General features: G+C 50.0%; 1 protein-coding gene across 1 annotated transcript in view; it reads right to left on the reverse strand.

The window, feature by feature from the left end:
* Positions 1-1,369: 1,369 nt before the first annotated feature.
* Positions 1,370-27,159, reverse strand: part of GRAP2 (GRB2 related adaptor protein 2) — a 61,499-nt gene continuing 35,709 nt past the window's right edge. The window contains exons 2-8 of the mRNA XM_044226680.1: positions 19,963-20,054; positions 13,067-13,158; positions 10,022-10,141; positions 6,590-6,758; positions 4,137-4,325; positions 2,738-2,860; positions 1,370-2,124 (exon numbers count right to left, since the gene is read on the reverse strand). Of these exons, the coding sequence (XP_044082615.1) occupies positions 1,945-2,124; positions 2,738-2,860; positions 4,137-4,325; positions 6,590-6,758; positions 10,022-10,141; positions 13,067-13,158; positions 19,963-20,040 (951 nt within the window). The 5' untranslated portion in view covers positions 20,041-20,054 and the 3' untranslated portion in view covers positions 1,370-1,944. The remainder of the gene's footprint in view (positions 2,125-2,737; positions 2,861-4,136; positions 4,326-6,589; positions 6,759-10,021; positions 10,142-13,066; positions 13,159-19,962; positions 20,055-27,159) is intronic.

A 27,159-nucleotide genomic window follows, 5' to 3' on the forward strand; every position in this document is an offset into this window, starting at 1 on the left:
ATGGTTTGTAAATACTGTAAAATCAAACATCACTTTTGGCTTTTATTTACTGTAACATGTTCACATTACCTAGCACCAAAATAGCTTGTAGGTCTTCTTTGCCTTGTTTTCTCTCTCCCGGCTCTTCATCCTTCGCCTCTGCCTTCCCCAGCACTCCTGTCTCTGCTCTAATTCCTCCTTCCCCGCCTGCTCCGTCCCTCCTTCCCCTGCTTGTCCACCCGCTGGCTCCTACGCTGCTGTCTTCCTCACCTGCCCCACGTAACATCTTGCCTCCTTTCCCTCCCTTTGTGCCTCTCGAGCTGCTCCTTGATCTTTCGAGATGACCCTGCTGCCCTTCGCGTCCCCGGCTCCCATGTCCACAGGCTGCGCCAGAGCAACCGCTCCACTCCCCACCCCCCACTCCCCGCAGAGTGCCTGCTTTCTCCCTTCCCCTCTAAAGGCAACGCAGGGATCACAAAACCATAGAATTCGGAGTCAGAGGGACACAGCCTGTGTTACACTGACAGTTACTTCTGAGTCAGAAACTCTTTCTTCTCCTGCCACCCTCGGTAATGGCCGCCTGGTCACTCCTTAGAGCAGGAAGGGCTGGGGGAGAAGACAAAGGGACAGGCCCACCTCACCCCCATGTTCCCTCACCAGCACGGGCACCCCACCCTTTCATTTAGGTCTCATGAGACACCCCCCCGCCCCCGTCAGGGCCCTTGGGCAGAAGTGTCTGTCCCCCAGGTCCCACTGAGTTTCCTGGCCAGTTTGTGCTTCACACCCACACCCCCGAGGGAATCACAATTCTATGTTGAGGTGGCAAGAGAGATGGCAGCATGGGTGTCCCTTGCCCCTCGTGCAGCTGTCGGGGGAGGGCTGCCAGCAATGGCTCAGCAGCTGGATCCTGGACGCTGGTGGCAAAGCCGGCTCCCACCCAGGGTCATGCCGCAGCAGGTAGCCCGTCAGCAAAGGCAGGTCAACGCCCCCGTGGACTGGGCTTGTCTCTGTGCAAAGCATCCTCAAAACATGGGAAAACAAACAGAGACCCGAAGAGACACCCTTGTTGCCATAAAACAATGGCTCTCAAATCCCGCTTTCTCACCCCGGGCTTCTCCAAACATTTTACAGAGTCTCAAAGCTGCTTTCTTGGTATCCCGGGAAACAGAGGTGACTCCTAGGTAAACCACTGGGGATTTGTGAAAATCCCTCTATCTCCCAGTGCTTGGCTCCTCAGGGTCTCTGATTCTCCAGGTCAGCCACAGGGAGGAGGATTAGCCGAGGAACACGGGCTGGAGGGAAGTGAAGGTCTCCGCTGAGCGTGGAGCGGGAGACCACACTAGCCCCGGCTGGGCCAGACCAGACCAGACCCCCCCTCCCCACCCAGCGCCAGTCCTGCCTTCAAGGCCCCTCCTGCTGCCAGCTCAGCCCCGTGGGGCCGCGCCTTTGTTCTCAACCCAGCTGAGCCCACCCTTGTAGAACAGGAGGGAAGCTGCCTTGCAAACCCTGGAGGTGAGCAGGGCTGGGAGGTAAGCGGAAATGGGCCCGCAGACCCGCCCTACCCTGTTGTTTCGGGACAACCCCGGGCGTGGATCTCCGCTCCGCTGCTCTCAGCGAACATTGCCAAGGTCAGGAGGAAGCAGGGCCGTCTGAAGGACGGGAAGAACTGGGAGTCTCCTGTCCCTGCCCCCCACCCTCCAGCTTTCCCACAGCCTTCCACGCGCCACTGAGGGGAGCAGAAAAACAAGTATGAATCTAATTCTTCGCCTGACTTCCTTTCATATCAACTAAGTAACCAACGAAATCGCCAATAAATTACTACTATAAGATGCGCGCGCACGCAGGCAGGGGTGTGTGCGTGGGCGCGCACCCGTGTGCGTCTGTGTAGATTGCCCCGGCTTCTCTTCCTTGCCCCTGTCCCGCAGGCAGCTTCCGGTGACAGCCTCTGACGCCCCGGGGAGGGCCTCATCGGATCATGGGTGCCACGTAGTTGGCGGGGAAGAGGCCCAGTTTGTTGTGCAGGCGGCCGGTCCACCAGGACGGGTTGGAGCTGTCCAGGACCTCGACCACCTCTCCGCAGCGGAAGCCCAGCTCGTCGTCCTCGAGGGCCTCGAAGTCGTAGAGCGCCCGGGCCCACCGCACTCGCTGCTGGGGGAGCACAGAGGGGGTCCCGCTGAGCCGCAGTGGGGGGTGCCGGCCCTCCGAGCCGCTGTCTCGCAGGAGGGTCCTGCCGGTTCCCACACTGAGACGGAGACCTCAGCGAGGACAGAAAGCAGACCCCGCAGCCCAGCCCCAGGCCTGACCTGGGCAGAGGCCCCCTGAGTCGCGCTCCGCCCTCAGGACTTCCACCGCCAGAGGAGTTAGCCTCCCAGGCCCCAGGAGCATCCTTGACAGCTACTGCCTGGGCGTCTATGTGGGTCTTTTGACTCTCTCCAGGTGACAGAAAGGATGGCAGCGTGCCCAAGCAAACAGTGCCCATGTTAGCGCCACCCAGGGAGACGCAGCGCCAGGAAAAGGGCAACAGCTCACGTCGGCTACAGCCCAAGCTGGAGCTGAAACTCGAGGTGAGGACACGGCCCGGTGGCGGGACAGGAACACGCAGGCTCGGCTGGGCCCCAGAACTCCTCCTCCTCCCAGGAGCGCCCACCGCCTCCACTCGGAGCTCTGAGCAGCTTGCTTCTCTCTGGGAGGACCAGCCCCTGCTCTAAGTGCCCCTCTGGCCGCCCTCATGGAGCCCAGGGAGGGAAAGCCCACGTACCCCAGCCACTTGGAGCTGCACGGGGTCCGTGTGTCTCCGGTGCATGAGGGCGGCGTTCATTTCGCTGCCCACGCCCATGCCACAGTGCCCATCGTTTATGTCAAGGCTGCCTCCTCGGCGGTCCTGGGAACACACGTAACAGAGGACCTGTCACCATACCACGTCCCTGTCAGGCCCCCCCCCGGCTCCTTGCTCAGATGCCACAGACACAGCCAGTGCTCCAAGGATACTTGCTGCTGGTGACAATAAACCCCAGGTGTTGGGGGCAGGGGCAGTGGAGGATGGCACAGGGACCTTCGATTGTGAAGACGATGCCAGATTTCATTCACTCAAAGAGTATTTATCAGGCGCCGACCATGTGTCTGGTACCGTCCTAATCACTGGGGATATGTAGCTGGAAAGAAAAGGTCTTTGTCTTTGGGGATTGTCAGTTTAGACGGGGAACTACACACATTTAAGTGATAACTGAGCTGAGAGAATGTCTAAGTCTGCCAGGGTAATCAGAGAAGGCTTCCTAGAGGAGGTGACACTTGAACTCTAGCTTTAGAGGAGAAGGATCAGCCAGCAAAGGGCATTTTAGGCAGAGGAAAGAGCATATAAAATGCCGCCAGGTCATGAGAGAAAACACAACAGACCGTTCTGGTAACTAAAGATAGTGCAGAGTTGCTGGAATGTGTCTTTGCTTGGGGAGTGGGGAGGGTGGGGTGTGGGGGTGGTTTAGGGGGAGGCAGCAGCAGATGAGGCTGGGGAAACAGATATGGGCAGCCTACAAAGGGCTTTGTGTGCCCTACTAGGGAATTTAGGATCGATGTTATCTGGCTGTGTTGTCCATCTCGGTAAGCGGCCCCAAAGCCCATCTGGAACAAAGCAGGGAGTAAAGAAATAAGCAAGCGGGGCTCTATTGTGGGTGTTAATCTGTTCTTCTCGTGGCTCTCCACAGCCAGATGGGTTAGGGGGCATGGATAGATCTGGAACTGTGCTCACAGGGAAATGAAATACCGGTCCACTGAATCCTCAGGGTAGGAGTGTATGTGTGTGTGTGTGTGTGTGTGTGTGCGCGCGCGCGTGCGTTCAGGCAGGGAACCAATGAATTCACAGGGCCTTCTTTGCCAAGAGCAGTTCCCATATCATATTATCATATTTCTGCCAGTTGTGAGGTCCCGGGTCTCCGTTATGAGCTCTGTGAGTCCTCACGAGGCTGGGCAGGGCCCGAGACACTCCTCCCCACGGTCCCAGGACCACGACAGTCCCCAAGCCTTTGTTCACTCTGCTTGCATCTGGTGTTGTGGGGGATTTTCACACGCTCCGTGCCCATGGGGACAGGGTGGCCCGAGCCCCAGGGTGGGGGAGCAGGGCGTCTCCCCTACCTCACGGCGCCCACGTCATTCCTCTGCGGTACCTGGTGGAAGTGGGGGTGCTGCAGATAGCGGTGCTGCTGGGCCGGGGGCGCCGGGGGGTACTGCGAGGGGGGCGGTGCCGGGTGGTCCGACAGCTTCCGGATCATGGAAGGCCGCATTTCTTCTCCCACAGCCCCACTGAGGTGCGGGCCTCCCTGGGGCCTCCGGTCCAGGCTGTTGCCCCGGTGACCCTGGGAAAAGATGATGAAGATGATGGAGATGCGTCCCCCTTGCGCATCTCCCGGCCCCCCAGCCCCGCCCCCCCCTTGCTGCCTGCTGTTTTCAGACTTTGCCCATGACCTCTCCCAGAAACAGCTGCCGGCACGCGGGCAGCCTCAAGAGAGCCCATGGTTTGGACGCTCATGGTTTCAAAAATGGTCTCCAGTTTCTCAGGTTCTCCTGGGTTGGGGACTCGGGCTCCTCTGGTTCACTTTTCCACGTGCTACCCATTGAGTCCCTACCCAGCGGGCTTGTTTCCCTCTCTGTAATCAACCTGAAATATTCTATCTTACTGACACAATGCCACCCCTGCTTATCGCGTGTTGCCACACCGCCAGACACCCTACCCTCCCCATAAGCTCTCCCATTGACTCTGCCTGATTTTGAACTGTCATTTATCGCCTGGTGATGGGGCCCCAAACAGCAGCCCTCTTGTGGCACCATGGAAACCAGGCCCGGCGCTGGGCCCGCGCTGGGAAGGAGCACGGCCGTTCTGCTTAATGGCACCACAACCTTGTGACTCAGAGGTAATTTCTTATTATTTTTATTTCACAAACAACTACACAGGGCCTGAGCTTCGTACATGCCAGGTGCTGCTCGAAGTGCTTTACAAATATGAACTCGTTTCATTCAGTTTAATGTATCTTAGGCTACCCCTCTTTTCTCTACATGCACATCCTGGTAAATTAATACCTCTGTTTCTTGGTTTAAATAATTAGCAAAGTCTCAGTAAACCTTTGTTTTTCTTTCTGAACTTTGACGTGCCCTTGCTGGGACACCCTTTTCTCCTAGGACTGTCCCTTCTTAGGCTTACAATCAACCAGTTGCCTGAGATGGTTTTCTCCACTTCCCCCAGAGCACCTGTTGCTTTGAAAGCCTCAAAGCCTTTCAAATAACTCATTCCAGGGATTTCAACTGTTTTAACTACTCCAGAAATGCTTCTTCCTAGATACCCATTTCTTTCTTACGATGATGTTGTTTTCTTTGGAAGGTATTTTATACGTTGTGTGCATGTGCATTTTCTAATGGGAAGCAAGTTAGCATTTCCTTGGTGCCTACTCTTGTCCAGACTCTAAGGCAAGTGCTATCACTGTATTATCTCATTTAATCCTTACAACAGCCCAGTGAGGGAGGTATTATATTCTCTCCATTCTCCATATGAGAAATCTGATACTCAGAAAGGTTTTTTAACTTGGCTAGGTAATGAGGACAGTTAGTGATGAAATTAGGATTTAAAGTTAGGTTCGGGGGCGCCTGGGTGGCTCAGTGGGTTGAGCCTCTGCCTTCGGCTCAGGTCATGGTCTCAGCATCCTGGGAACGAGCCCCACATTGAGCTCTTTGCTCAGCGGGGAGCCTGCTTCCTCCTTTCTCTCGGCCTGCTCTTGATCTCTCTCTCTCTCTGTATCAAATAAATAAATAAAATCTTTAAAGTTAGGTTCATCTGAGGGTGCCTGGGTGGCTCAGTTGGTTAAGTGTCTGACTCTTGGTTTCAGCTCAGGTCATGATCTCAGGGTCATGGGTTCCAGCTCTGTGTCAGGCTCCGTGCTCAACTCAAGATTGTCTGCTTGAGGTTCTCTCCCCCTCCCCTGTCCTTCTGCCTGCTCTTGAGTGCTCTTTCTCTAAAATAAATAAATAAATCTTTAAATAAAAAAGTTAGGTTTGTCTGATACATTTTCTAGTAAAATAATACTCTATATTCCACACCATTCCAAGAGCAAGAATTCCAGATCCAGTTTTTTTCTCCAACACCCCCAGCCTCCCTTTCTCTGACAAAGCTCTACCTGCCGCCTTAGTCCTCCTACTCCCCCTGTGTGGGCCCCTGGCCTTCATCTTTGGGCAACTCCTAGGCTAGGCTGGATCTGTGATGTAGTACTATCTACGCTAATAAAACAAAGCACCCACAATTAAGAGCTAATGTTTGGGACGTAGCACTGTTAGGAGCGATGTCAGGGAAGGGGCTTACGTGGTCTCCTCTAACCTTCACCACCATCTATGAGCTAGCTGTCACCATAATTCCAGTTTTATGGATCAGGAAACTGAGGATCAGACAACTTTCCCAAATCACATGGTTGGGAAGTGTTATGAGATGGTTTAAATTGAGGTCTGACTTTGGACTTATTCTTTCTTCCAGAATCCTCAGAGGACAGGCTCATCAAATGTGTTGTCTTGATGGGTCACAAAGGACTCCTGTTGTCTAAAATCTGTAGACTGGGGATGATCGGGACCTGAGGCGTACCTGATCCTCTCGGGTTCTATCCCTCAGAAAGATCTGCTTCTGTTTGGAGATGGAAGTCGTCCTGTAGTAGTCCACCAGCTTATTTAGAGATGGAAACTTCTCTGTCCATAGGAAGTAATTACCCTTGTTGTCTCTCATGACCTTGAAGTGCTGAACGTCATCTTCATGCCTAGAGATCAGGGTGAATCCAAATTGTATATTACACGGTGACAATGTTCCCACGCCCAGGGCTGACTGCATCCAGGGTTGCTGGAGTTCTGCTGGGGCCGGAAAGGGGATGTGGAGTGCCTGCCCATCACAGGGTGGGGGTGCTGGCTCAGTCAAACTCTCGGGGGGTGATTGGTGCAAGGGACTGCTCAGGACACGGGCAGCATTAGAAGGGATTTCTACATCAGCAGAAGATAATCTGTCTTCTGACACTGGAGCCAACCTTTTATAAGAAAAAAAATGTCCGAGCACTTCAACAATGACCAGGTCAAGGACTTTTTACAATGTTTGTTTGAAACGTGGCAATGCCTGCGTCCTGTACGACGCCAAGGACTCCACCAAGGCTTGGAGGGGAGAGGTTTTTCACCCCTGTTATCTTTCCATTATCAGAAATACTTTGAACCAGTTCTTTTAAGCCCATAAACTAGCTCTGGACAGTAAGAGATTATCTTGAGAAATCTGTCGCACTTGGTTCTCTACTTAATGGAGATCTCTTGGTCTTAGTTTATGTTTTGCATAAATAAAGTTACAAAGTATTTCGAACCTTTGGGGAGAAAAGTGTTATACAGCCATGCAGTGTTTTGATTGAAAAGGACCTCTGATGGGGCGCCTGGGTGGCTCAGTGGGTTAAGCCTCTGCCTTCAGCTCAGGTCATGATCCCAGGGTCCTGGGATCGGGCTCTCTGCTCAGCAGGGAGTCTGCTTCCTCCTCTTTCTCTGCTGGCCTCTCTGTCTACTTGTGATCTCTGTCTGTCAAATAACTTAAAAAATAGAAAAAGAAAAGGACCTCTGAGGTTGTTTAGTCCTATCTCCATGTTACCCATGAGGATGCTGCAGCTCCAATTGGTGGAGGGGCTTGGCCAAGGTCCCTGTGAGTGATTGGCAGAGCTGAGGTGGGAACCCTGGCTCTCTGATTCCAGTCCAGTGAATTGAGCCTGTCATACCATGTACACCTGCCAAGTTCTTTAAGATCGGTACCTTTTGACAACAGCTGGAATCATAGTGATGGGAAATATTTCTATCAGGGATGGAGAAATTGGATGTTACTCATCTGGAAAGGGAGAGCCTTGGCCTTTACTAATAGCTCCAGTCTTTCCCCGTCACCAAGGCATTCTCTTTTCAATGTCAAGTTTATTCGTCAAACAGACATACATTTCTATCTAAAAATAAACCAATGATACCAATTGCCTGATCCAACAGAAAGGTCAAGAATTTAAGGAGAGTTGGGGAGTGAAGATACTTCTGAAGATTAGTGCAGGTTTCTTAAGGATGGACTCAGTGGTTTGTGTTCAGAGGGGACAGGAATTTTGATTGATCTTCAGTCTCATCTTATGAGCTAGGCTCTGTTCATGGCCAGGTGAACCCATACGGGGATCTCTGCTTGACTGCCCTGGGCCAGGAACCGACACTCTGCAATCACTGTGTGGTCTTCTCCTTGGTGTTGGCCACTAACAGATGCTTCCTTCGCTCTAACAACACATGGCTTAATTCATAGTCATTACTCCTCACATCTGTGTGTGGAGGAGGAAATATTCTTGTGATATAATTATTCATCCACCACCTCTTAGTCAAAGAACTCAGAGTGAGAAACATTAAACCCCCCGCCCCCCATGAGCTAAGAGGATGGATGTCAGGCTTGCAGCCAACCCTCTGGACCCATGGAGAGAGAGAGTGGCTGCACCATTGTCTCAAGTTCTAAGAGAGGCAGAAAAAAGGATATAACTCAGGGCTCTAGCCTCTAAAATCTAGTGTTTCAGACCCTTAACAAATGCTAAGTGATAGAACCACAATTAGCTCTTAATTATCTTTGCATGACAGAAGGCAGATGTATAAATAAATAAAAATGATTTGCTTTGGAATATATTAAGCTACATTTCTGCATAAGATGTAGTAACAATTATGGTAATAATCACAAGAAGCTGCAAGCTTCTGTAAGAGACTGTGGCAGAAGTCAAGGCTGATCATTTTGGAGAATGCACCTTACTGGAGGAAATATAACCCATGATTCCTAGGTAAAAAGCCACAGTGCACTTCATGCAAACCAGAGGCACCAAGAGATGCCCTTCAACATAACCACTTACCTGGTCCAATCTGTAATCAGAACCCTTAAGAGAGGTTTGACTGTAAGATTTATTAATAGAGCAAAATTGCATTAAGACCTAACAAATTTAGAATTTGTGACACTTCAATATTGGCCTGAGCTAAAATTTCCTGTTGCCTAAGCTGTGAAAAAAGAAAAAAGTTTCAGTTAAGGAAAATTAAGATTTTAAGCAATACTGCAAAGGCAATGCTAATGAGAACAAGCTATTTTTGAGCACTGTGGAGGCACACGTGCATACAAATTGTTGACCCCTTATTCCTAAGTCCTCCCTACCTATTCCTTAAAATAGCTGTTTAAAATGGTGAAGTGGCCTCCGTTCATTACCCGAGATTGGATTTGCGCACCTAAACCACTGAAGCTATATGCCTTTCAATGTGCACTGAATGATCCAGACCAACATTTCCTGTCAATGAACTTGACAGGAGGTTCCACTGTACAGGTGGTCACGTCTCCTCCTGTACAGATATCAGCATTAACTTGTGCACTTTCACATGTGGTCACCCTGCCTGATGGGTGACTCGTGATCCCAGACATGCTGACCACACGCAGTGCGCTCAGACTTGGGGTTTCTGAGCGCGGGGCTGTGTCATGTTTATGCCCGGACTGACTCATTTCCTCTCGGGTGCTGCATGTTAGTGAGATTTTGCTGCTCCGGTCCTTCGGCCCAGCCCTCCTCGGCTCGGATGTGTCGCTGTCAGTGTGCTGCATTACGGTGTGCTGAGCTGGCCCTTCTTTTATGCAACCGCCTACAACAATGACTTGGGATTTTAATTTTCCTCTGCGCCTTCTTCAGACACATATCAGTAGTGGAAGAAAAGGTTTAGATTTAAACCCCAAGAGAGATGTGGACAGCTGGGAATTCTCCCTTCTCCTGCCCCATGTCCCTGCACAGATACTCCCTGAATGCCTGCTGAGTGCAAGGTACTGGAAAAGGCACAAAGGTGAAATAGATTAGGATCCTGTCCTTCCAGAAGCACTTTGGCTAGAAGAGGAGGCAGAGGAACATATATGGCATCCCAGTTGATACGACGCCTGGACCCCTTGGCCACCATGTCCCTGAGCAACAGGTCACATTCAAGAGGTCACCCCATGGCCTTATTAGTCTGGGTTGGGAATGGTGAGTACCTGACGGAGATGGAGAAGTCCCCTGGGGAGCTCTGGCTGGCCCGGATGATGAAGAAACCAATCTCCTTGCCCATAAGTAGGTTCTCTGCCTGGTGTCGTGAGAGACCTTCATGAAACCATCTATGGGATGAGACAAAATCAGAGAATCTTGTGAGATGCTGGGGTGGTTGGAAGGGGAGGGGGAGAAGCGATGACCCAAATGGATGGAGGCTGGGGACTCTGGTCAGTAGAGTGCGGACAGAAAGAGAGGAGGGGCCAAGGCCTCCGAAACCAAACGTGCGCTAGGCAGCTTCCAGGCAAAGCAAGTGAGTGTTCCCCTGATGCGCTCCCCTTTGTTCCTTCCCTCTAGGAGAAGCCTCTCTCGAGCTCGGAAAACCTGAATCATGGAAATGTGCCACTGCACCAAAATGGGACAGCGTGGGAGTGACTCACTGCGGGAAGCAGCCTCCTGCTGGCAGCCCTGTGAGGGATGTCACTAGGAAAGATCTGCAGGGACAGATGACGCACCAGGAGGACAGGAACCCCTTCGGGTGCTGGGGGGCCAGAGCCGGGAAGCCTTGGGCTCACGCCCAGGCAGAGAGCGCAGTGGGCCCCCTCGGAGCCCAGGGACCCTGGGGATCTGGGTGGCGTGGAGACAGGCGAGCAGCCACCAGAGAGCAGCGTCTACGCAGCCGGCTCCTGGGCGCTCCCCCAAATCCAGGAAGGTCATCTTTACTGTGGAAAAGAAGGAATGGAGAAGAAACTCCTTTTTCCAGGGACAGTTGGGGTGGCAGCCCCCCGCAGTGCTGTAGCAGGTGGCAGAGCCTGCATGCAAACAGAGGCTACGACCCGAGGGCAGGGAACCAGAAACCTCTCAGCCACAGAGCCAAAATGAGTGTTTGCGATCACCCAGCAGTGCTGCCTGGGACGGGTCCCTTTCCTCCAAGGTGGCTGCTCGAGGTCTGCCCCCGGAAGGCTAGTCTGTCCGTCCCTTTAGGGTGAAGGTCTGACACGCTTCAGAGTCCTTTGTAAGCAGTCCCCGTGCTCTCTAGAATTTGGGAACCTGACCTGCAGATAGGAGTGGCAGGAGGGATGTCCTTATTCCAGACCGGCCCCTGCAGGGGAAGTGTGGTTGGGCCGTGAGGGGCCCGAAGTAGATGGTTTCCGGCCACCAGCTGCCTGGAGATCCTTCCAGAGCGTCTGCCATGCTTGGCCACAGGGCTGAACAAGCGACCGCCACAGCTTGCCTTGCGTAGGGAGTGTGCGACCGCCACAGCTTGCCTTGCGTAGGGAGTGTAATGGGGCTGGGGAAAGGAACAGGGCCTGCTCCACAGCACCCATACCTCGAAGGAAAGATTTTGGACGAGGCAGCGAGTGGTTGGGGGTGGTCTCGAATTTTCCAGATGATTCGAGGACAAATACACATTTGTCACTAACCCAAATACACATTTGTCCTCGAATCGGAGTTTGATACGTGACTTTAAAACCGGCGAAAATGTCCACGCACTACTTTTTAAACGTGCAGCCAGGGGTATATTTTCACCCAGCATTCCAAAGCTACTCACTTGTTCATTCAACTGTTTTTTTACCAAATACCTACTACGTGCTGGCCTTCTGCTGGGAGCGGGGGACGCAGCGGTGAGCAGAGCAGACAGAAGGCCTGCCCTTGGGGAGCTTCCGTCCTATCCTGCAGAGACCCCAGAACCCGCCAGCGGGCCCCAGAGCCCACAATAAAAAGACTTCAGGGGGTGGGGAGGAGTTCGAGATGAGAGGGCAAACGAGTCTCCGGAAGAAGGACAGTGGTAACTGCAAGGGGATTTGGGAATCACGAATTTTGGGTTTTTGGGGGTTTTGGGGGGAAGATGGGAGAAATTGCAGCATCTTTGCTGAAGGGAATGACCCAGGAGAGAGACAGAGAACCGATGTGCGAGAGAGGGAGGAGGAGTTTCTGCTAGAAGCAGACGATTCTTTCCAAACAGCTGCAGGAAAGGCATCCTTGTCTGGGCGCAGTTGCAGGAGGTGGGTGGATGCAGTGAGTCAGCGGGGGGTTGGGGTAGAGGGGCTTTTCTGGTGGCTTCCTCTGTCCCAGTGATCCTGGAAGCAAGAGCCCCCGAGCCTCGAGGGCTGTGGGGGAGGGGCTGGGGTCTGAGGAGCAAGAGGGTGGCAGGTAGTCTTCCAGAAGGGTCTCTGGGTGGCTCAGTTGGTTAAGTGTCTGCCTTCCCCTCAGGTCATGATCTCCGGATCCTAGATTGAGTCCCGCACTGGGCTCCCTTACTGGGCGGGGCGTTCCTCTTCTCCCTCCCCCTGCTCATGCTTCTCTCTCTCTCTCTCAAATAAATAAAATCTTTAACAAAAGTAGAAGATCACAGGGCAGCCTCAAGGGTTGAGGTCGGTGGTCGTTCTGCTGGTTCAGTGGCCGGCCCTGGTTCACGGTGAGCGACGCTCCTGCACCTGACCAGAGTCACCAAGACCACTTTGGGTTTCTGACAGACCTGCGCTCTTTTGAGCCAGACAGTGACTCTCGGAGATTAGATTTCTATCTAACCCTTGTGGTCAATTCTTGAGACAAACGAGACCCAACCTCTATTTTCCTTTTTCCTCTTGATGAAAGGAATTTCCTCTCCCCGCCAATGGTTCTCAGGGATCTGAGATCTCAGATCTTCTCTAAACCATTTTAGAGAAGGCAGGGAACTATTTGGGATCCCTGGTGAGGATGAAGACCTTAGGAGGTAATTAATGGGGACGTGCCCACAAGGACAGATCAGGATGTGGGGTGGCCAACAGCGCCCCTAATGGAACTCGTGGAAACCCTGTGATTGCAATTATAGATGAGTTTGGCTTATAAAACCTAAAATAGGTGATCCGTGCGCATGGTGTAAGATTCAAAAGGGAATGCAGCGAAATGCAAATCTCCCTCCCACCGTGGCCTTCAGAGGCGTGGTTCCCTCTCCAGAGGCAACCAGTTTTGACAGTATCTTGGGTATGCATAGATAATTTTAGTGACTGCTGAAAAAGTAAGGGGAGTGTGTGTGGGTAGGCCCCTGTCAGCGGGCTGGAAATACTTACTCAGGAAACTGGATGTCTATAAAATTCTTGGGCACATATCCTTCTTGGCTCCCAAGCTCCGCCTTGAACCACTCCTCTTGGTTACTTAAGATCTACACAGAAGAGAAGGAAAGACAGAGACTGTAGGGAGGACACAAAGCAAAAAAAAAAAAGGGGGGGGTTGCTGCAGGGTAAAAACACCCTTTCGGATTTAGAGGGGAAAAGGCCAAGAGAACCACACAGGCACTCCAGTTGGGGGTCAACAGGTTTCTCTCTGGAATTTGGCTCCTTTGACCCCGAGCATTTCTGACCATGGGTTCCGCCCACACATGGAACCCCACCATGGTGTGGCCTCCCTGACTCAGCACTCGGAGAATTCTCTGCATATTCTAGAAATTCATGGGTCCCAGATCTCAGCCCCAGATGCTCCTCATTTGAGCCAATGCTGGGAAGGCAGGAGTGGCCACCCCATGATTTCTTCTTCTCTGCCAGGTAACCAAGGACCTTTTAAAAAATGTAATTTTTTCCTATTTCTTTAAACAAGCCAATTAAAACTTAAAACATCCAGGGGGGCCAGCTTTGAAAACAGTAACTTTTTGTGTTCACACTCCATGTGTTTCACAAACAATTTGGACGTAACTCAAGATACTTGGGATGCCTTTTCTAAACCTACTTTTAGTGCCAGATCCCGAGCAAAGCCAGAAGTTCTGTCTCATGGTTATATGGTCCTTCGCTGACTGTGACCCCAAATGTTATCGCTTCCTTTGATTACTCATATGAGTCTATGTGGCTCTATGCGGCTTCTGGTTATTTCAGAAAATGTTTCACTATTAAAAGACAAATGTTTGCCCCCATCCTCCACTGAGAATGTTTCTAAAGTCTGTGGCGTGGACTTGAACAAGAATGGAGATGGCGGAGCCAAGCGATGAAAAGAAGCTTGGCGATGTCATTGAGCGCCAGTGAGCCACGCAGGAGCCCTCCTACTTCTGGACTTTGTGTGAGAAGTGATCAACCCGCAGGTTGGCTCAGCCGTATTCAAGTTTCTGCTTCTCGAAGCTGACAATGCCTTAATTGGATGGAAGTGCTATGCTGAAGGAGAAAGCAGAAGATGGGTAGGGAAGACTGCCTGGAGGAGAGGCCTGGGGTTGCCCTGGCAACGAAAGGAGTTAACCCCGGCTAAGTCTGCTGGTGCAGGAACTTCTGGGATGGGAGGCAGTGGGGTGCATTCTGGGAACGAAAGGCCTAGGCCTGGCGGGCGTTGAGACTGTGGTCCCTGGGGGCAGAGCCAGGGGAAAGCAGAGGCACAAGTCCATGTGACCCACGTAGAAAAGTCTGGACTTTTATCTTGAAATGTATGGGGAGCCGCTAAAGGCTTCTGAGCCTTTAGCTCAGAAGGAAAGGGAAAGAACACAGTAAGAACTAGAGCCCAGAAAGAGTTCTATGCCCGAGCACGCAGACAGACTGCAGGGGGTTGGTCTAGGAAGGCAGGGTAGCTATGCTGGCGAGAGGCGAGGGGCTCTCTTAAAGGAACCTGGAAGCAAAGTGTACAGGATTGCATGACTGTTCTCCGAACCAAGGCAGAAGGGGATTCTGGGAGGGCTCCGGATTTCGGCCTTGGGAGGCTGAGTGGGTGGTGATACCTTGGCTAAAATAGAAAGTACAGGAGGGGGAGTGGGTCTGAAGAAGGGCTCATGGGCCTCAGACTGCACGTGGGTGAATCCAAGTTGCCCCTGGGACCGTTTGAGAAGAAAAGCTCGGGGAGCAGCTGAAGGTATGTGTCTGGACTCAGCAGAGACGTTGGGGCTGGCGTTTGGGATTGGAGAGTCATCCTAAAGCAGGTGGAGTTGAAGTCCGGGTCCCACAGGTTTCTCTCTTCCAGAGACGGGAAGAAATGCAGAGAGCTCACTAACTGATATTTCTAATGTCACCCCGAGGTGGAAGAAAGGGGCCAGCACTCTGAGCTTGGAATGAGAAAACCTAGTTTCTAGCTTGGCTCTGTCACCAGCTGTATGACCTTCGACAAGTCAATGAGCCCCCTGAAGAATGGGGACAGTAACAACCAGCTAACCGCATAACAGAGCTGATGCGAGGATCAGGGGGGGCCTGGTACCTCGAAGTCCTTCAGAAAGGGTACGCTGTTTTTAAAAACACAATTCTGCAAAATGTGGTATTCTCAGGAGAGAGGACTCCAGCTCTGAAGGACATGGTAGGGTTTATAAGTTCTTTAAAGTATTATATGTGTATGTTTTGAATTTAATCACTTGTTCTGAAGAAATAAAAGTGTGTCCCATATTTGGGTTCTAGAATTGCTGAGGACAGAAAACTTTATAGTTTCTAACATCAAATGTGACTGCTGGTATCACTAAGGACGCGTGGGTATGTGTATGCTGAGGGGGGCAGAGTGGGGTGGGGAGCAGAAAATCTAGGTCAGAAAAAGAACTAGGAAACTTGGCACACAAAGAACACAAGGACATTTCACTCCATGCCTTCGCCACCCCCCCACCAATATATGGCTTTGGAATTCCTTTCTCCCATCACACAGGAGTGTGATGTTTGGGCTGGGTAGCCAATGTCAAGTACAAGGTGAGCAGGGATAAAAGAGGCCAATTGGAAATTGGCTCATCACGGTAAGAACCAACTTTGTAACTTAGTTCTCCAACCTGAAACCAGCTGTAATTTTAGTAATTGTGGCTCATACCCATCTACCTCCTGTAGCAACTGAAAGATTATCCCACAATGCCGGCCATTTCTCCCACCACCTGGTGCTCCGTCTGCCTGAGATCGTGTTCCCAGAGAGGTGAATTTACAGGCTTTTTATGGTGTATAGAAGGCAAGGTTTTAAAAGAATCTCATTTTCTGCAAAGAAGAGTGTTTGGGGGGAGGTGGTTTCTTCCTGCCGTTGTTGGCCCAGGGCCCCATACTTCCTGTTCTTCTCATCTCTCTGCCTATTCGGTTCCCCCTATCTCTTGTCCCCATCGTGAAAACCTAAGCAAGGGGTTCAGTCTGAGCACATGAGGTTTTAGACTTCACCTTACTGTGTCTTAATTCTTATAATCTTGCTTACGAGAATAATTTTCTGGGTTACATGGCCTGAGAATAAGTTAGACGGGGGAAGAGGACAAAATGTACAGTTGGGAGAATTTTTTAAAATTGGATGGAATTATAGCTCTTAGAGGCAGAGCAGAAATCTGAAGTATTGGAGAAGTTAATTGACGTAGGATTAACTCTAACAGCTTTCAGGTCACTGTTTTAGTAGGAAGAAATGGAGTTGAGCTGGACACGTTACAGAAGCAGGTAGAAATGGACTGGGTCAAGAGACATTTTTAAAAAACGACCGGCCAATTTCAGAGGGAAATGCAAGTCCGGTGCTGCGTGTAGCTACAGGTCTGGGATGGGGTGGGGGGTGTAGTTGAGGCACAAACATGAAACCTCCAGCTCCTGATGTCAAACGTGTCTCTCACAGGAGAAGCGGGATCGAGTCATCTGGCTGGAGTTCCCCGTCCACCATCTTGTTCACCATCCTGTCATCTAGTGAGCACCTGCTGTTTGCACTTAGGTGCTGGGAATACAGATATGAATAAGCTGAGGGCTTTGTCCTGGGGAAGTCACAGTCTGGAGTGGGTGGGTTGGTGGTGAGCTAGTCAGACATTGTTTGTGCCTTCTAGTGAGAAAGTCTGTTTAGTCTTTTAGCAGGAAAAGCCTAGGAGGAAAGAGATCCCAGGAGTAGATTACTGGGGCAGTCAAGAGCCGCCTTTGGAAGCACTTGCAAGATCTTGGGTGCTCGTGACCCATCTCTGGAGTGGCGGAGTAGGGTTGCGGTGGCTCGGAGAGACCCACAGGCACAGCACTAGCCACCACGATGCAGAACCGCGGTGGGGCTCAGCCAACAGGTCCCTCTCCACTTTCCTTTCCACCGCTAAGCGGCAAGGGACAAAATTTGAAAAGAAGAAGAGGTCTGCCCTTCTGATGGACTTCTACACGAGCCTGCAGAAACGCAGTTTAACATTCAAGCCATTGGCACCGAGCACCTGTTTGGGGCCGGGACTTGTGTGGGGCGCTGCTGTGAACACAGAGATGAACCGGGCATGGCTCTGCTCTCAGGGAGCTCACAGACCAGTGGAGGAATCAACCACTCATTCACTCATCAAATGTTAGGGAGGGTCAACTCGCTGTTGGTTTGGACACGGGCGGAGCCGGCAGTCAGGATCCCGCAGGGTAAGGGCTGTGATGAGAGACGGGCGTAGAGGGTGCGCAAGGGCACAGGGGCGTGGCTGCTCGTGGATAACGCTCATGGGAGCGGAGATTAGTGCTCCGTCAGTGCCTCGAATGAGGTGTGCGTGTATAACGCTGTGCGAGAGCTGAAGCAGGAGGGATTAATTTTGCTGGAGCCATCGGGAGAGCAGAGGGAGTGAGGCTTCCCAGGCACGGTCAGATACGTGTGTGCAGGAAAGAGGCATTCGGAGCACGGGGAGAACCTGACACAGCACAGTGTGTATATGGCAGTGTGACCTGGGGCACTGCACACACAATGGTGTGCATGTACATGTGTATGTGTGTGTGCATGGGTGTGCATATATGTGCACGTTCATGAGCAAGAGCTTGGTGAGGTTAGAGAGGAGGCTGGGACAAGGTGGCTTGAATTTCAGTCAGTTGGTAATGGAGAACCACTGAATGCTTTTGAGTAAGGAAGTAATCTGACCTGATTTGTCTTCCAGAAAGATCCTCCTGAGAGCAGTATGTTGAAGGAATAAGAGACAGGAGGGGATGAAGTTAGTCCAGGGGCTGTGGCAATGGTCTGACTGGCAGCAGGAATGAGTAATGTTGAAATAACAGCAACTGTTTATGAAACATCCACTTTGAGCTGGGGCCATTACCTCTAATCCCTTCCAGAACCCTGAAAAATAGATACGGTCTCCACTTACAGATAAAGACAGTGAAGCTCAGAGGAGGTAAGAGACTGACCCAAGGACACACAGCTAGTCAGCAGGGATTCAAACTCAGATTTACCAGCTCTAAACTCCTGCTTTTTACTTCATCAGATCGCTCTCTTGCGAAGAAGGAGATTGCTTAACAGATCTCAAGAAAGAAAAATAGGGCAGAGTGCATGTTTAGGAGAGAGGCTGAACCCCATTCAGATCCAGAAGAGGGACAGTTAACAGTGTCAAATTCCACAGATGCTCCAGTAAGGTCATTTCAGTCCACATTAAAGAGACCACTAGTGGGGTGCCTGGGTGGCTCAGTGGGTTAAAGCCTCTGCCTTCAGCTCAGGTCATGATCCCAGGGTCCTGGGATCGAGCCCCACATAGAGCTCTCTGCTCCACCGGAAGCCTATTCTCCCTCTCCCACGCCCCCTGCTTGTGTTCCCTCTCTCGCTGTGTCTCTGTCCAAAAAAATAAATAAAATCTTAAAAATATATATATTAAAAAAAAGAAGAGAGGTCACTGGTGGGCTTACAGAGAGTGTTGGGGGTAACAGGCAGATTCCAGAAAGTTCCAGTGGAGTAAATGGGAACGGAGGAAGTGGAGGCACCAGCACAGAGAACTTCTCCCAGTGTTATTAGCTAAGGAGAGGAACGAAATCAGGAGGCAGATTGAGAAGCAGAGTTGAGGAAAGTATTTTTTTTCCCCCTTTTCCTTTTCTGAGGAATAGGAAAACCTTGAGCCAGATATTAGGTTCTGTTTGCAATGGGAGATGAGGGGTGGGGTTGGCCCCTGGCCCCTAGAGTGAGGACACTCTATAGTGGTTGATAATCCCATGGTCACAATATCCCATAGAGAAGGGAGGGGCTGTTCACCATGAGGCAGAGAGGTCACCCTCTGTGACCTTGGTAAGATCCCACAGACGTGAAGGTCACCTTTTCTTGGGTCAGTGGCCCAGGTAACACTTTGACCTTGAGAAGCTCCAGCACTGAAGACACCCTCTTCACAATTACATTACTAGATCTTTGCAAGGTGACCACAGTTAGAAGGATGAGTCCCGGGGGTGTTCAAGTTCCAAACCAAGTCCTCCTACCTGGTCTGTGCTCCAGGGACACTTTCTGAGTCACCCTGTCCCATTCTGCCAAGGTTCCCTCTATAGCAAGCGAACTTCTTCATGGAGAGCCTGGCCTCAGTGCTGCTGTGCAGTCTGAGAAGGCCCAAGTGGGCTGCTGAGGACCAGGGGTCAGGATTTCTGGGGGTGCTCTGAGGCAAGGTGGGAGGGGGGGCACGAACATCACAGAATCCTCAGAGGGCCTGTGTAAGGGTTTGTGTTTTGCTCCAAACAGGGCCTAAGATGTAGGACTTGAGCCAGTAAGTACGGTGCGTGGAATGTGGAAGTCCAAGGCCTCTCTACAGCCCTCCAAGCAGCCACTACAGCTCAAGTGTGGGTGTTAGGCAAGTTCTAGGGCGTCCTTAATGGGGCCGGTGTGCGTGGCCTCTACTGGCCCATGTCCTCTCCAGCTGTCTTTCCGAGGCTGTCGCCCTGCACCTTCCTGTTAAGTTCCTCACAAAGCTCACTGAATGCCCACCCCCACCATTGAGCTCAAGGTCAAAGTCCAACTCAGGCTCCCTGCATTCCCTGACCACCGAGTTCCTGCCACCCTGTCTCTGCAAAGTGGGGCCACTTGTTCCCTCACCTGTGATCCCCGAGCACTTAGACAAGAATATCTGTCAGAGCTCTTCAATGGCTTCCTTCCCCTCTCTAGTCCACAAGCATCTCAAGACAAGGCTGGTGGCTTCTGTCCACCGCCCAGCCTGCTCCTGGGGTGGGGGTGGGGAGCCCAGAAGGAGCCCTTCTGATGGAAGTGATCTTCTCTTTTTGAAAGGAACTATGTGTAGCGCTTAAGAAACAAGGGCATGGGTTGTTAGTGAACTTGGGGACCAGATCATAGTAACCTAAATGCCCCAGAGCCCCCCAGGGGGCCCCACGGCACCCACCTTCAGAATGTCTCCAGTGTGAAAGCTCAGTTCGTCCTCGCCTGAGGCGGTGAAGTCAAACTTGGCGATGGCTTCCATGTCCCCACGTGAAGCTGGAAGACAAGTAACGTTCTCATTATGCCCTCTGGCCAGGAAGAGAGCAGAGCAGGGGGCTGTGGGGCAGGCTGGGCGGGGGGTAGGGTCCTGGCCCAAGGCCTCCAGGCCTGAGAGGGAGGCCCAGGCTCACGGGGAGGGCTTTTAAATCCTGGGAATTGCTGTGGGAGGGAAGCCTGCAGGATGTGCTTCCCTTTCTTCCCTGAGTCCCCATGCACCAGGAACAGGGAACGGAGGCCGGCAATGCCTTTCCCCTTCCTTTCATCTCCCTTTGCCTGCCTGGTCTGTCACCCTTTCTGGGGCATCGCTGTTTCCGGTTGATAAGGACGGAAGACTTGCTATCATCTCTAACTTGAGGCTGGGGTGGGGGGGCTGGAAGGACTGTTCTGTAAACATCGCCCTGAGGCTGTCCCTTGGCGGCTATATTTAACCAGGCAGTGTTAATTAGACAGATGCCATTTTCTCTTTTACATCTGAATCATTTAAGAGAATTAGGCAGCCACGGCCAGTGGGGAACGCAGCGTCCTTCCACATGGCTTGAGAGTGGAACGCGTTCTGGTTCTGGAGGCAGGGGACTCGTTTAGTCAGCCTCCTTGCTTCATTATTAGAGTCTACGCCAAGTACAATTTGAAAATTTCATTCTGATACTTCTGCATCAAGTTAAAATACTATCCTCCCCGCCCCAGGAATACACGAGGCCTATGTGAAATAAAAAAGTTAGCCTACAAATGAAATAGAGTTTTAGGATTGTTTTTGTTTTTTGGGTTTTTTTAGGACACACTGAAGCATGTCTATAAGAAAGAGTCCTGCTTTTGTTGGTGACAAGATGTATGATTTTGTGCAATAACTAAACCTCTTGGGGTCTCAGTTTTCTCATCTGTAAAGTGGGGATAATAATATTCAACTAATAATAGGGGTGCCTTGGAGGCTCAGTCAGTTGAGCTTCCAACTCCTGATTTTCCTCAGATCAGGATCTTAGGGTTGTGAGATCAAGGCCCACGTCAGGCTCAGCCCTGGGCATGGAGTCTCCCTCTCCCTCTGCCCCATCGCTGTGCACACACTTGCACACACACTCTCTGTGTGTGTCTCTCTTTCTAAAAGATAAAAAAAAATAGTCCTTAAAAAAATAATTGTATGGAATGAATTTATCCTCAACAAAGGTAGCCTGGCCAAAAGCAGCCTGAGTTTTCTTCTGATTTCTCCCATCTTTTATGAACTTTCCTCTCTGAGATTTGGTGTTTATTCTCCATGACCTGCAAATCCTCTGATTCTCTACTAAGACAGTTTGCTGTTAGGACAGCCTTGGAAGCTGTTGTTTGGCATTTATGTTTATCAGAATTTGGCTAAGTCTGAAACACTTTTGGTTAGTCACCTCACACCCAATGGCTTTCGGTAACGAGTAAACCAGGACCACAAACATACTTTCAGTGGGAATTTCCACCCAAGGGACAAGATTTGGGTAAATGAAGAACGTGGCTGCCGATGGGGGAGTGCAGCAGGCAGAGTTCGGGGGATTAAAGCCAACTGCCACCGTGGTCACAGCAAGGGCCTTGGTTCTCTGATTGTTCACCTTTGCTTAGTCATCCAAAGGCAATTTATAGAGATGACGATTACCCATCCTGAAGGTAAATATTAAGAAAAAATATTTCAGGAGCCAAAGTAAAATGTCAGAGTTAATTGTCTGAGCTTTATCACCATCCAAAATTTATTTCCAAACAAAAATACATATATACTTTTTGTACCCTTTCTTCAGGATCTGTCCATCTAAGGCAAATTAAAACAGTGACCTTGGATGGCCCACTCGACAGGAAGGAGTATTCTGCCCTCCTTGGTGAGTGCTAAATGCTTCTGCTGATTTGCTTCACCTTGTGGCTTTAACATGAAAAGCCTCCCCTAATTAAGGCCCTTGCCTTGGGTTTGTGGGAAGATGCGGTGTCTGCGGGTCACCGTCATGATATCCACAGCAGATATTGGTCACCTCAGGAGAGCAAGTGTCGGTGAATGGTCCTGAAATCCAAGATCCCATTTCTATGCAAATTTACCTTAATAAGCAGGATGGAGACAAGGGAGGGCAAATGCTAAACGTATTAGAAAATCACATAAATTAGGGTTGAAAAAATATCCCAGGCATGCTCTAGATGTGACCTTGAGCTTGGGAAGATCTTTTGTATGTTACGTGTGGCTTGGATGCAGCCTGAGTGCTTGGTACAAGCTGGTCGGGTGTTACCTCGGTGAGGAGGCCAAGGCAGAAGCAGCATGGCTTCTGAGAAGTGCCTCTTTCCTCTGCCTTCTCCCAGGACGCAGGTAGTATGGCAAAGCCAACTTCATGGGCACATCACAGAACTCCCTAGTTTATAATATTAATCCTGGCTCCAAAAACCCAATTAAACAGGCCCACTCTTCATGAAATCATTTTGAAAAAATGTGTGTGCATCCCATTTCCCATTTCCATTTGTGAAATGAAATCTGCTCAGATGCTGTTTGGTAGGAGGGAGATGTTCGGGGGGAGTGGAGTCAGTTCTATTTTCGTTTGAAACCCAGGGCTTTGCAAATTTCTCCCCTTGAATTTACCATTCCCTGCTTCCCTAATAGCAGTGGCAAGCCCCAGGGGTCTGTCTTCTGTTTGATCATAAAAATTCATGGAAATTTACATCCCATTTTTCTATATCCATTAGTTCTAATTTTGAAAACTTTTAAACTACCACCAGGGAAAAAGAAAACTGAACTAACGTATTTTGTTCAGTATTTATCCATTCGTTTTATAGTCTGTACCTTCTACTATATATATATATTAATATATATATTATATTAAAAAACATGGTACCAACAATTCCAAGACAGAAGAGAAAAGGGCAGCGGCAGGGGAGAAAGGGAGCCAGCTCGAGTTCAAGAATGCAATGGAGCTTTCTAGCTGCTGTGTGCAGTTACAGCGCTCCTGACCTCAGGAGGAGATGACCAGAGACATCTCTTTAAAGGACCTCACGGACGGATTAAATGTGTGTTTCCATCCAGGGATCTGCTTCAGAAATGGCTGAAATGCTGCGGGCTACAGAATGTGAATGACAAGTGACCGTGTCCAGGGGCAGGCAAGCCGCCTCCCCTGCCCACCCCGACCCTGTTGCCCATGCGATTTGTCCAGGAATCCTACCTCAGAACCATGCAGGGCTCCTGCCCTTAACATTGGCTCTGCTTCTCACCATCCCCCTGCGTCTCTCTCACTTTGTCCCTTCACGAACTGCGTGCCACATCCATTAGCTGCCTCGTGACAGATCTGCTGCGCCATTTGGCGACACCGCACAGGACTTCCCCGGGCACGGTTTTCTCTGCCCCTGCATTTCCATTTAAGCTTCTTTTACCACCAAAAAAAAAAAACCCAAAAAAAAAAACCAACAAAAAAAAAACCCACCCAAAACAAAACAAAACAAAACCCTGAAAAATATTCAGGCTTATATACCAGGAATGTTTGTCTACTTCTAAAATACAGGCACCACCAAGGATGAAAACAAAAGCCGTGAGACAGCTCTTTTAAAAGAACCGCCATGTGAAATCCAGATTAATTGGATGTGCTCAGAAACACGTAGTTACCCTCAAAATCGTACCAGGCGAGAAACTTCTTGAAAGATTTCGGCTCCTCCTAAGTTGGCTATGAATAGTCAAGGCTTCCGTTTTACGCATCTCTGAAAAAGAGCAATTGCGTAACACCGCGAAGCTGTTGGAAGACTCAGGCTCAGGACACAAAGAGCGAAGGAGCTGGGTCCCAAGTACAATCTGCAGCACCACTACCTCCTATTTGGCCTGGGAGAACCCGAATTTAGATATTATGTGACTTGCACCTGTTTACACTGTAATTCGGTTAAGCTATTTTTTTTTTTTTTTGAGAAAAACACTGCTCTTTATAAATACCTGCTTCAGCATTTTATCAGGATGGTAACAACAAATTAAGTTTTATTAATTTATCTTGTGTCTGAAATGCTGTGCTTGAACAGTGAGGAGTTTACATGAAAGGCCTCTGAGCGCAGCTAGAGAGGAGCTTGGCTAAAAATGTAAAATTCTCCGGGCACTTTAAGTTCACATAATGTGGACATTCGGAACCCACAGCCTTTCTATGCGTCAGGCGAAGCCCCTCCTGGCGTCAATGAGATGGCTGAACGCTTACTCCCTGCCCTGAACTGACAAGGTCAGTTCCATTACTTTTCTGAAGTAGGAAACCTTCCCCGCCAGGAACAACAAAAAAAAGATTATAGGGAAGCCTCACTGTACACAATGGATATGTTCTTGAACAGTTATTAGGGATAGAGTACTTGCAAGTGGCATCATATTAGCACACATCATAGAGGCTCATTCTATAAAGGAACCCCATGGTGCATCCCTTTTACAAAATGAAAAGGAAAATTTGTTATGCAAATAACTGCCTTTTAATTTATCTGTTTTAAAATCTGCGTTATCATGCATCTATGCGTCTTAAAACAGAGCACACCTGTAAATCCTTCTAGCGCCTCTCACTGTGAGTTAAATACATGTTAGTTTCCTCTCTTAACTCCCAGAACGTTTTTTAAACACCTCTCCTATTGATAGATAGTGGTCCACCTTGGAGTACAGAACAGGAGCCGTCAGACCTTTTCTGTAAGGAGCAGAGAGTAAATATTTGGGGCTTTGCGGTCTGTATCTCTGCCACAGCCACTCAACTGGGCCGCTGTAGCCAGGAAGGCAGCCTGAGAAGAGTACTGAATGGGTTTGGCAGGCTTCCAATAAAACTTTATTTATGGACACTAAAATCTGAATTTCACATAATTTTTACACGCCACGAAGCAAAAACGTGTGATGGGTGGAACTGGGGGCCTTCTGGGCGTAGTTTGTGGACCCCTGGTAGAGACCCTTATATCTGTATCTTTCTTCCCTAGTAGCCTGGAAACTTCCTGAGGGCAAGAGCTGTAGCTTCATGGACTGAGTATGGGCTTAGGAGTAGATAGGCCTGGATTTAAATCCAAGATGGGCCATTCCCTTTCCAAGTGTCCTGTTTCTCTGTCCATTAGACGGGAGTGACCACATCTATTTCACGGGGGTGCTGTGCGTCCCGGTGTGTAGAGACATGGGCACACAGTAGACATTCCCTAAACGGTCACAGGGGTTGGTGTTACTGATTAGATTCCCTACAATATCGAACCAGAGCTTAGTAGGCACTTAGTAAATGCGGAGTGAGTGAAAACCCGATAAGCGACCTGCCATCAGAGTTACAACTGTGATTGATTTCCGCAGGGAAGGCAGAGGACCCATTTACAAGGATGAATTAATTTCCCACTCAAAGGTGCCCTGCCGTCTCCACAAACTCAGCCAGAGATAATAAAACACACACCCACATGAAAGGTCTGATTTATTTAATCCAACAGAGGGCAATGGTGTACCCCAAACCGTCGGGTCCATCCTGTAAATTTGTGTGTGTGTGTGTGTGTGTGTGTGTGTGTGTGCATCTTGCGTCCCCACAACTTTTATCTAGACATTGTTTGGCCATTGTTCTCCTTGCCTCTTGTGTGTTTTAGGGCATGTATATTTTAACATTTCAAGGAGTCTAAAGCCCATACAATACAGAATGACTTCACTGGGAAAGAACTGGAAGCCATTGGCTCCTGCTCATATTCTGCAGCTCTAATTCCCCGAGTATCCTGGAAACATACATGGTCCCAGGCATCTCAGAGTGATGAGTCCCTCACTCCTGCTTTTGATTCTAGGTTAATGATTTATGTTGAAATTCCTACTGTGTGCTTTTCTTCTTATCTGAATGCTATAGCTGTGGCTGGAGACTCTTTGCTTTAGTTTAGCACCTTTTCCTGGACGTTGGACATGGGAACAGGACACCGAGAAAGGACATAGATGGCCCTCCTTGAAAATTTGTAAGCTAGGATGGACAACTACCTATAAATCACCTGTTGGCTATTGATTAAATATTCTTCCGGGGACCCAAATCAATCTATTCTGGAAAAGAAAGTAAAAGAAGAAAGGAAGAAAAAGCCTGAGCATGGTCAAGAAATCAAGGGCTGGCCTTTCTTCATTCTGGGCTTTCGAAGGGCAACACTTTTGCTCTAGTCTACACCAGCAGAATCCCTGCTTACAGAATACCTCTTCATCAGCTGGTCATGTTGGAAACGTTAACCTTCTCGCTGAATGTCTAACACGGTATATGCGTTTCTTTACTGTGCCTACTCTTGAATTACTTCTAACTCATCCCTTTAAAATATAACTTTTTAAAATAACTTTATCCCTTTAAAATAGAAACCCTCAAATCCTATTCGAGTAAGATCTTCCTTCTGGTTTCTCTGGAGACTCAGATCTGTGGCCACATGTAGAGGGTGAAGTGGGGGTTGAATCATGGCGGTACCAGTCTTGCAGATAGCCATGGACTTGAGAATGGCCATCAGGGGCCTCTGCTCTCAAAAATTTACGACCAGCAGCTCCTTCGCTTACTAGACCTCCCTAGTCAGACATGGGGAATCAGTTCTTTTTAGGTTCAGGATCTCAGGGGAATAAAAATAGCCCTCTTAGAGGACCTGGCCTGTTTCCACAGGTGTTCTCTCCATGGGATATAAACATTTCTGACTTTATTGTAACCAAAGCAAGCAAAGACAAGTGGACTATACTTCACCAAACCATTTCTGGCTAGCTGGCTGAGATTTTAGTACCCTCTAAAAGTGTCCATTTTAAATGAGACACATGAGACATTCTTATTTTCCTCTTTTCCCGAGGTGACTCATTGTTTCCCCCTCCAAAGCCCCGGGAAGGCATAAATTCCCCCAGCACAACCGGCAGGGGCGAACACGGGGAACTAGAGGGGCCCTCCACAGCCTGTCCGAGAAGAGCAATTCCCCAGTAGCTGATCTGCTGACGCCAGTCTTGGGGACATGAGGAAGTGGCTTAGGAAGAAGCCTTCAGAGAGGGCCCCATCTGCCCTGCGGGAGTCTTTCCCCCACCGCGGTCATCCTCTGGCTGCTTCACTTCTGCAGAAAGCAGCACGGAGCTGTCTCTGATGATAGGTAGCGAATGGGCCGTGGGTCCCGGAGCGAGAGCTGAGACATGGGCAGGAGGGGTCTCAGGTTCAGCCCGTAACCGCCT

This window comes from Neovison vison, chromosome 12 (genome assembly GCF_020171115.1).
Source record: "Neovison vison isolate M4711 chromosome 12, ASM_NN_V1, whole genome shotgun sequence".
Taxonomy (NCBI): domain Eukaryota; kingdom Metazoa; phylum Chordata; class Mammalia; order Carnivora; family Mustelidae; genus Neogale; species Neogale vison.